Source organism: Ischnura elegans (assembly GCF_921293095.1).
Source record: "Ischnura elegans chromosome 13 unlocalized genomic scaffold, ioIscEleg1.1 SUPER_13_unloc_4, whole genome shotgun sequence".
Lineage (NCBI taxonomy): Eukaryota > Metazoa > Arthropoda > Insecta > Odonata > Coenagrionidae > Ischnura > Ischnura elegans.
This window is the reverse complement of record NW_025791660.1, coordinates 5,672,545-5,683,685: the sequence shown is the minus strand read 5'-3', so window position 1 is coordinate 5,683,685 and position 11,141 is coordinate 5,672,545. Positions and strand designations below refer to the sequence as shown.

Below are 11,141 nucleotides of genomic sequence, written 5' to 3'. Positions count from 1 at the left end.
AAAGTTCTGAAGTTGGTGACGCTGGTTCACAGGAGAGACCAAGTTATTTTGCGTCGTGTGGAAGCATCTTCGAGTAGAAACACTGATCATGTAACACCCGTGGCTAGCTCAGAATGCGATATTGCATCTCTCAAGTCCTCCGTGGACTCATTGAGGCGAGAGATGAAATCTCTTGTGCGACAGCTTAGCTCATCCTTGGAGGAACTCAAGGAGCAAGTGTGTGGACGCGATGCACTATTGCGTTGTCTGGAAGAATCCGTGACGTCAACAGCGGAGGATGTGACGTTTATCAAATGTGGTCTTATTGGGGAGGCATCTTTAAGTCAACCTACATCCGATCCGGTCGTAGCAAGGCAGGAGTGCATAGACGCCATGATGCGAAAGACACGGATAGTGTATGGAAGTGGAGTTGATGGAATGCGTAGATTGTATGAGAGACTGTATGATGGAGATGAAATCACTGCTTGCATAATTAAATATTTGTGTGGGGATGATCGGGTGAGGGTGATAGTGGATGTGGAATCTGATGACATTGGAAGGATGAAGGAGAAGGTTGTGGATTTGGATGGGACTCAGGGCAATGGGAGTGCATGGAAATCATTTTGTGATTTGGAGAGTGAGACTGTATATTTGGGTGGAAAGGATTGTTCTGGTGAGAGTGAGGAAGAGGTATGTTCTTATTTAGCTTGGGCCCTCTCACAAATATCTTTGAAGTTAATTTTTGATTATGAGGGGAGGCCCTATAACAAGGGAGATGTGGAACAAGAGCATGAGTGGATGAGGGCTCTAGAGGAGGCGGAGGAGAGGAGGAAGAGGGGGGAGAGATTAGAATGGTGTATCAATTATGCATTGAATGGGAAGAAACTGAAGGCAAGGGTATGTTTGCTGGCAGCAGCTGCCCCTCTTATTATTGGTTATTGTGGATCCACTGAAGGAAGATCTCTTCTGCAGCAGCAAGCCCCCCTTCTCCTCTCTTTATATTCTAACAATGTGATGGGAACACTTCCAGCCAGTGCAAAGGTGGGTCCTATGTCCATTTCTTACTTTTTTTCTTTACATCATGGTCTTCATGAAAACATTGAAATCATTATTTTAGGCTGTATTAGCCAATAAATTGATAGTTAATAAATGTAAATGCAGACAAAGTTTTCAATTATTGAGAGGTTTGTTCGTAATTTAATTTTCCATGATTTCCCAAAAGTGGGCCACTCATTGGTTTGGCATGTAGGGGTGAAATGAAATTTCTGGTACTTTGGATGCGAAATCCTTAGTTGATCCTCTCATGTGTTAATATTAAAACATTTAAATGCTATTAATTTTAGTCAAACATTCTACTTTTCGATATTCCAAGATGCAGATTTATTTTTAAAAGATAACATGTATTAAAGATCTTATATGTCACAAGTTTAATAAAGGACGTAGGGGAGACTGAGGCACAGTGGGACAGTTTAAGCATTTCATTTTTATTTACCACAGAATTAATGGTAAATGGAAAATGGAGGTACCATCGCTTGGAGAATATATTCTTAATCGTATAAAAAAATTAGCAGGTATTACAATTAGCCTAAAATAGTTGAAATTCTTAAGTTTCTTCTTCGATCCAGGCTGGGGCAGAGTGGGACAGTGCACGGGGCAGAGTGGGACAGGCTTGCATTAGTCAATAAAATACAAATTTTAAATTAATTGAGGGTACAAATGAATTCATTTACATTAATATGTGAAATATACATGCGAGTGAACATATTAATCAAGAAAATTATTATTCAAGACACATGAGCGGGTAAAAAATATTTAGTCATGTTAGTATAAATTTTAAATCACTGCTTGCAATGTTTTTCATCAAAATTTAATTATTTTAATGGCTTAAGTACTGTCAACTGTTCTTTACGGTAAATTTAGAGACTTTATTCTAACATTGTTGCTATTTCTTCCATTTCCAATCCCCATCTGTAGTCCTCTCATATGAAAATCTTTAATTTTCTTTACATTTTTATCGCTCATATTTTAATATTTTCTTATAAGCAGGCTGTTTTGTTCTCCCTTTCCTTTGATTACATTAATTTTCCAGTGTCTTTTTAACTAGCCTATCCGTAGGAATCTCCTGTCTTTTCTTCTGTCCAGTATTTTTAGATATCAGCATGGTAGACGGACGTATTTCCTCAGGGGTGACAACTTTGCCCTCTAAAACGAAGTTTCAGCCCGGGATGTCCTGGGCTTTCGAGATTCTCCTCGGGTTCAAAAAGAAATTCTTATTGATCTTCGACAACACTGATCTTCGACATTTGCTTGTGCAAGGTGTTAGTCATAAAAAATCCTTGGGTTAACAGGGCATACCCCGGTTGAACTAAACGTAGAAATAATATTATTAGATGTAAATTCTTTTTTATATGCTGTACCCACTAACTCTACCAAGTTGCAAATAGTAATATTCTCCTGAGTTGTTTATAGGCCATACGCAGTCATTTTAATATTTTTTTCAAAGGGCCGAACACAGTTATCTAATGGCTGCGGTTTGTGACTCCAGTGAGGTGGCAAAGTAAACATTACCACTACATTCATTTTTACTTACTCAATAGCATCAACAGAAATATGCAATGCATGGTTGTGTAAAATTAGTAATGGATTATTATCTTGAGAACACTTTGCATCATCGATGAAATGCTTTAAAACCAGTAAAATTAAATTGATAGTTATCCATCCAGATGGGTTTGCGGCACCTACTGATCTCATAAGTAAAACAGTATTTTTTGGAAGAATTTCACACTAGATAACAAAACAATTGAGGAATTTTATTAACCTGAGCATTTATAATATAGCAATATGTCATCGAGGAGCCTATTTCAAAGGAGGTAACTTCACCTACTTGTTTTTCACCTTTGGGGGCTATCACTTTTACTTGGAGTTAAACGGTAGTGGAACCACTTTCATCATGTTTGTATATTGAATAAAAAAACGTTATTGTACTTTTCCACACGATTTAAATCAGAATCAGAATAGATTTTCACAAAGTAAAGCCAGAAACAATCGAGTTTATGATAGTATACACTTCCAGCAGAGAATGCGTGTTTCACCTAAAGATCTGACAGATCGGAAAAAATGCACTCACAACCGTCCTGTAGAGGACCATGGCTTTTATCAGTGAAGTTTCCGATGGTTAATCGAAGGATTCCGCTTCATAAAACCATAAAATAAATCATCATCAGCGATTTCTTTCTGATTGCAGGATGGCGATTATTTCTTTCCATTGTTCTGAGCAAACTCAGATGCTAATTTTTTCGTGTGCAAGGGAAAAGATCTGTGGTGAAGTCGTGCTGCAGTTGTTACCCACAGTTTACTATGGTGGTAATTAATTTTGTAAGCTATGAATCGCAAAATTTCAATTTATAAGTAATTTCAATCAAATAGATAATACGTAACAAACACTCTTGCCCCAAAATTCTCTTTAAAACTAAATTTTAATTGCCTGTTATTCTTGCTCCTGAATGTTCCCTGAATGAATCTCTGAATGTTCCCTGAGCAGGCCTATAAAAAGGAGAAATGTCGCAGCAACTAATATTTATGAGACTCTCTCCTCACTACCTAAAGCTCGCTTATGGCCAGGACTGAACTGTTCCGTATTAAGAGAATTATCTACGTAACAATTGTGTAATTCAAGAAATTTAGACAAATTGTCGCATACGATCGGGGTTCACTTAAATTATTCACTTCGGCTTTACATTTCTTACGTGCATTGCTGATGCCATTCTATACATTTGTCCTCACTTTGTTGCATTGAAATGTACTGCTTCAAATCCTAAAGCACCAATATGGAGCCAAAACACTATAAAGTCACCATGACATGAAATTAGAGTGCTTTTATATTACGGAGATTGATAGTTCGAAGCATCTGGGCTGTAAGTTGGTGTCCAACTATGACCCAATCCGAGTTGTCGCACTGTGCCCCAATTCAAGTTGTCCCACTGTGCCCCAATTTGAGGTGTCCCACTGTGCCCCGCATGTTCTGAAGTCTTATAATTGTCAGCAAAAATTTTAAACATGTTACTTTCGGAAAATATCTTTTTTAAAATATTATACAGTCTCTAAATTATGTATTCGACAAGTCATTTTGCATGAAGCTTGTTAAAATTAGGAAAATTGCATAAATATTCACAACATGAAAGTTGCGAAAATTATAGCAAAAACACATTTTATAACATTTATGCGAAGCTACTTAACATTATGAAATAAGATTTTTGTGCATTATTTCCCGTGACAAGACATCCTAAATTTTAGTACAATTGCTCTTTGACCGAGTAAATTGTTTAAATAAATCAATTGTCCCGCTGTGCCCCGTGTCCCACTGTGCCCCAGTCTCCCCTACATATAGGAAGAGTCACGGCGTCAAATTCAATTTCAAGCATTTTTGACGTAATTATAAACTTTAAAAACTACCAACCGGGTCCGTCGTATTAGGGTTAAGAAAGTGACTTCAAAACTAACAAACCCTAATCTAATGGATAAATAATTAAGTTAAATATTAAATAATTTAAGGAAATTGAAGAGTGCCTACATTCAAATCCATGGTATATCAATCCAGTGATACTAATGTGAATTCCAAACAATAGTGAAAGTGTTCCAATATTTTTCACTTATGAAATAAAAGATTCTTATAGACCATGGGTTTGTCGGAAGATATTTGATAATTGTTGCTTATAAATACTGCCATTGCATTCTTGTAAATGGAGGTCATATTTTATGTCACTATGAATATTGACCTAATATTGACATTGCATTTTCTTTGTGATTGTACTACTTTTCATTCCATTAATTTATATTTTCTGTTTCAGAGATGAATTTGGCCTGATATACTTTGAAGATTGTGATGGAGCCAGTCCTGAAGATGAAAATTTTGTTTACAATCATTTATTTTCTTTAAGCCTCTCAGTTTTTATTGTGTTAACTGAATTACTTGTGTGTTTAGTGCAATCGTTACACATATTTTATGATTAAACTCAGACATTTATGTTGATTTCATGTTTTCGACATGGCACTTATTTATTCAGCGGGTAATCACATTTTTAGATGCACATTTGTTTAATCTTGTGGGCACACAATTTTATCAGTCTTTTCCTAGTCATACCGCTATGATATTTGTATTTTTGATTATATATCGCTTTGCATCACATTTACGCTATAAGTAAATGGATTAACGTACCATTTTGGCTTACCAATGTAATCCTACAATTTATCTGAAGACCATCGTGCACGTAAATCTATTTGCAACATATGCAGCTCTTTCCAATTTTATAATCATATTTTGCCAGATGTACTCATGTTTGTGTAGCCCTTTGATAAACATTGGTTTGTTTTTGTTCATTGCTCTCACCTTGTTTGACCCATTCACTTGAAAAACATTTCCCTGTAGTGTGCAATTATAATAATGTGGGCATATAATTGTGTAGTAGGCATGACACTATATTTCTCAATGATTATTAGTTTCAAAGATATGCAGTACAATTTAAATGTGATGTAGAAAATAAATTTACAATCTTGTCATACTTGACATACAATGGTTAAGATGGGATTTTTTTTTCAAATTTTACCAGTTCTAAGGCATTTAAGAAATGTCGTAATTAAGTAATTAGGTTCTTAAATTCATTCTCCTACATGTTTGTGACCTTATTCCATTTTTATTCTAATTGGTCTTTTTAAAATTTTCACTTGTGTTAGAGAAGTTCATTGCAATAATTCATGCACGTATATATTTCCAACATTCACATATCCTTTGTACAGTATTCAGATAACTGGAAATAGGCATTTACTTACTTATAAGCAACAGTAAATGTCACCTAATCCTCAGGATTGCTGCTTGGTTTTAAAGGATTTAAGTGAATATAATGGTTCTACATGTTACCTGTTCTCTTTATAAGAAATATAGCTATTCCTATTTCATGCCTTTGTGAGGCCTCCTTTCTTTGGGTTTCATCGTATATCTAGGGTATATTTTTTTAAATGGCTCTTTTTTGTCCAATCTTCATTTTGATAAATGGGTTTGGGTTTTTCATTACTTTTTATGTTTCACAATTTTACTTTTTTTCTATTTTCGGCATTAGTATTTGTTACTCATTCGTTTCTGTATTTTTATTATATGTTAAACCATACCTATCGTCTCTCTGCTACTTGGGGGTAACAGAAATGTGGCTCCTATGATATGTTGTTTTTTTTTCAAAAGAAAATCCATTTACAATAATTGATTTTTCTAAGGTATTTCTGAATTGATAATTTTACCTGTGCTTCACCACTCCAGTTGGTAAGACAAGATTAACCATCCAGAATTTGTAAATATGTTTCATTACGTATAAATATAATATAATTATTTCATTATCTAATCTGCAGTAGTGTCACTATATGTGGATTAAAAAAATATTTTATAATCATGTCTGATGGTAAATATTTTACATGTAAAATGCTTTATGATTATTACTTGTAATTGAAAATCTAGGATAATGAATGTATATCATTGAGAAAAACTATGCATCTCTGAATAATTCCCTTTTGTATCCGTTGGCTTATCTCTGAAGAGAAATGGCAAGATATCCTCACTTAAGGTATTGCCTGTTCTTAGTTATTTTTGCAATATTTTTCTTCACAATTATTTATCTTTTTAAAAATGTTACGATACTATGAGGAATTAATGTACTTATTTTTTCATTAATCAAATCAATTATCATGTAGTTGTAAATGTATGCATGTTGTTAGTATAATTAAATTACTTATGTAGTATCACACTATATTCTGTACAATGCCAATTAAAGGCACATTAGTAGAAATAGCTTTTCATTTAATAAGATGTGATTAAACCAGGAAGTTTTTAATTTTTGCTGCAAACTGTAGTGGAGCTTTATCCAATATTGCATATCATGCTCCATACAGATAAAATAAATTTCGTATGGCTCAAAGTTTCAGTGATTTATTTAAGTTTGAAATCAGTATCCCATATGGTGTATCAGATTCAATCATGACAAATTTTGTAACAAAGTGCAGAAGGACCTCCTAATGTTCACCTCCTATTTGCCATAATGCTTTATTAGTACTGTGCTCCATAGCCCACCTTGTCCTTAAAAATTTTTATCTAATCGCTAATCAAAGGTATTATTATATTTTTCAATTTTGTTATGCATATGATATGAATCCGTTTTAAGAGTAAAAGTGATAATTATCCAGCTCAACCCGCAGTTATTGAACTGCATTGCATTTCCTACCAAACATGGGTTGATTAACTAGGACCTCCTTTCCCCCCGAATTCTAATGCGGTAATTTGAATTTGCATTATCACGTGTGTACAGACCTTTCATCTATTTTCTGTACTCCCCAATAACTCGAGGCAGTGGAATAGTATTTTTTTGTCTGCTGAAACGTTTCCCTGTGTCAAATGTATGCACAGAACATGTATTGTCTACAGTGACAAACGAGTTATCGTTCCATCAAACAATACTGACCTACATCTTTGTTAAACTCTTGTTTTCCTGTTCCTCTCGGTTTTATGCCGATGTTTTCATTAAATTATATCAGGCACTCACCCTATCTATTTTCACGTATGGTGCCAGTGCCAAAAATCCTTTTCCTTCAAAACAATAAATAGTGTGCACGATATAAAGAATTCATTGAAAAACATGCTATTGTTTGAGGGTCCAGGGATAATCTTGAGAAATTCCAGAGTAACACTAGCTTCCTGGCCTAACTTTCGATCAAAGTCGTTTACCATCGCCTGGTTGAATCCTAAAGTCGTCTGAAGAACATAATCACCGAAGTTTATAGCCAAATCTAAACGGCTTGTTTTTAAAGAACATCTTTGCACTGTGTCGAGGTGAGGTATCATTTCCTCGTCAACTGACAAATGATGCGCAAGTATCATGAATATTAAAAATTTATAATTCAAGTCTTCAAATATAGGCCATAATTAACAAATCTGTCATTTTCGTCCAGAGAGGATTTGTTTGAAAAGTTTATTTTTTCAATAATATAAATATGCTTTAGCTCAATGATTTCCTAATCAAATCCACGCCTTATCTCATTTTCTTTCTTCCAATATCTTGTTGTGGAAGTCAGTGATAACCTAAAATATTAAAAAACGGAACTTTTCTGTTATCTATTATTGACAGACGCAAAATATGCCTATTGTCGTCAATAGAATATTTATCTGAGAAATACGTAATTTTTCTCATTCAAAATCATTAAAAGACCTGGTAAAAATTTTAAATTCAACTCAATGCTTTTTTGATTTTTTCCACAAATTCCGCCTAAAGAATCAGGAGAAAACGTTGATGCAATATTTTAGTTCTTCCTCTACTTAGGACACGACTCCGCTTTTTGAAAATGAGTTTCCTGAAAAGGACTAATACCTTTTATTGGGTGTTTTGAAAGAGGACCACCATGATGCACTACACCAGATTTCTCTTCCTTTATTTCAAAGGCTCCGTCAATATCAGCACCTATATTTACGTCATCAACCTCATTTTCAAAATTTATATGAGTGTACAAATTTTGTGTTTCATTGCATCAAAATGCATTCATGTATTTCATTAATAGACGTTAATTATTGTAATTCCATCTGCAAAGATAAAATTAATGTCAATGAAAAATGTGAAATACATGTTCATGTGAGCACATCACATGTTTTTCATAGCAGATATTCGTTATGGTTTAATTTCTCTCAAACCGTAATGCGTATATTATATATTTTGGATAGGTTAAATAATACAACAGCTCACTGGAAAAATAATATCTTTGAATTTTAGTTATCAAATATTACGATTTATGCCAAATACGTGGCATAAAAAGGCGTAGATAATCCTACGTTATCATAATTTGAAAGTAAAAACGGCATATTTCTACGAGACGGCAATGGAAGGTAATGCGGATTGCCTAACTTACTATAGATACCGAATAGGGGCAAAGTTGTGAAGACGCAACATTATTTTTCCGATCCGATTTTCGCTTAATGTTGACTGCCCGACGAAATATAAGCTGTAACATCTATTAATTGAAATTTTGACGTTTATATGGACGACTAGAGAACTTAATAAAGGAAATAGCTACCTTTAGGAAAACATATTTATCTTGCGTATCAGGTGACTTGATAATAGACATTTTTTGAGTTTTTTTTAAATATCGAAATACCTATGAAGTGTCATTAATATCTCTATGAATAAGTTTTACCTTATATTTATCGAAAAAAGTGAATTCTCTATCAATAAAATTCAGTTGAAACACCTTTTTGCATTTCTTAATAATGTTGCGTTTTCCCAACTTTGGACGTGAATTTATACCTAGTTTGCGGCCATTAGCACATCGCAATGCATAATTGCTTTAATTTTGAGCGAAAACTTGTAAAAAATATCGGTAAGATCACTGCCACGTTTGCTCACAATTGATAGTAAAGACAATGGCGTGGTCAACTCAAAGGTTGTTTGGGTGCTTTTACTTCGCAGTCGTGGAGATTTTCCGCGTTGAAACATTATCTTCAATGGAGTATGGATTCATCGCAATACTGCATAGGCAAATACACAGGTAAAACAAGGAAGTTTTGAAGATAAAGGCTCCAAAGCAGGCGAAGATGGTAAAATGGGCCGGTAGGGTCATGGAAACGATGTTTGGGATGCATATGGAATAATCAATATCGAATACGTGGAAAAAGGAAAAACTGTAACAGGGGAGTTTAATGATCGTTATTCGCAGTGGCGCAGCGAGACGGGGTGTTGGGGGATAAAACCCCCCATTCCCCCCCAGAGCTCAGAGAAATTTGTAAGTGTAATCCATTTTACTTATTTGGATCGGTATTACTTATAGAATAGTGTTAGGGTTAATAAAACATCCCTCAGAAAGCCGTAAAACCCGCAATTTCGAACCACTATTCATAACATTTTTTGGAGGAGGGCCCCCGCAACTCCTGCTTACCCTCGTAGGTATGCGATACCCCACACGCCTAAGTATTAGTTGCGCCTAAAGCACCTCCTTAGCCTTATTCTTAACTGCGTCCCTGCAACGCATAACATCGTTGGTAATTTGAGTCATCTGTTCGTAACAGCATAAATCTTAGTTTTGTTTCCTTACATCCGTGATCTCAATCATATATATTCATCCATGAAAGGCCCTCTGTCTGACTTTAAGGAGAGATTTTACTGAAAAAAAGTGGCTCGCACCTTTTATTACAGCTAATATAAAAAATTCTAATCTACTATAGATATATCATTCGAGTCTGTGCGTGGCAAGGTCTACTGAGGTAATTTTTAAAATATTACCTAAAAATATCCTGCTATCCGGCAACGACGTAATATTTCATGTCAATGGTAGGTATATTGGCATCGGATGGCAATGAATTATGAGGAAAAAAATTTTTTAGAGAGTTAGAAAATTTCCTAAGGGGCAGAAAAAGAGTAAACGTATTTTAAATATGAGTGGTCCCAACAGATTGCTGTAAGTTCCATGATCAATGGTTATCAAAGTTTAGCGTAAAGAGTACTCTTACTACACTTTCCGCAGAGATTGATCTGATTTTTCTTTGCAAATTTCATTTGTTTAGAATTTCTCGGAGTTTAGCATTTCATATCTTTTGTTCGAAAATTCATAAAGGGCCAGCGCTAAGGAAATGTAGTCCTAAATTATCAAGGCATTCATACAATGAGTTGGGTTGACCACAAACGAGAACCCTCGTGACGTCATCGACTCATGGTAGGTGGGCGGCAGCCTTTGGGTTTTCTTGATTTTCGCTTGCAAGAAAATGGCTGCAGAGGGAAGACTTTTATTCGTTGGAACTTATCTCTGCTAATATAGCTATAAGATCTAGTTGGCCTTGGAGTGATCCCTTAGTCACATAACTGCGTATATTCTCTGCGCTAAAAATTCTCTGAAATGATATGCAGACGACTCAATCCATCATACGCGTGGATTTCGTTGGCAATGTAATTCATTGGTGAAAGTGGCCTCAAGACAATATCCCTCGTGGCTTTCCTCATTGTTCTTATCGAAGTTAAAGAGCTCCGTACATTTTGGATTTCTTTCCTTCTCGCAATTCTAATCCACTGCGCTTCTATACTGTCAATCTCATCCAAGCATAATCTCTCATCCCTGGAACCTCTCTGCAATGTTTTTGCAGTAATACG

General features: G+C 35.0%; 2 protein-coding genes across 2 annotated transcripts in view; one reads left to right on the top strand and one right to left on the bottom strand.

Moving 5' to 3' along the window:
* Nucleotides 1-5,083, top strand: part of LOC124173175 — a 144,316-nt gene extending 139,233 nt beyond the window's left edge. Inside the window, exon 5 of the mRNA XM_046552691.1 lies at nt 4,827-5,083. Coding sequence (XP_046408647.1) covers nt 4,827-4,832 — 6 coding nt within the window. The 3' untranslated portion in view covers nt 4,833-5,083. The remainder of the gene's footprint in view (nt 1-4,826) is intronic.
* Nucleotides 1-11,141, bottom strand: part of LOC124173173 — a 386,795-nt gene that overhangs the window by 260,206 nt on the left and 115,448 nt on the right. The window lies entirely within an intron of this gene.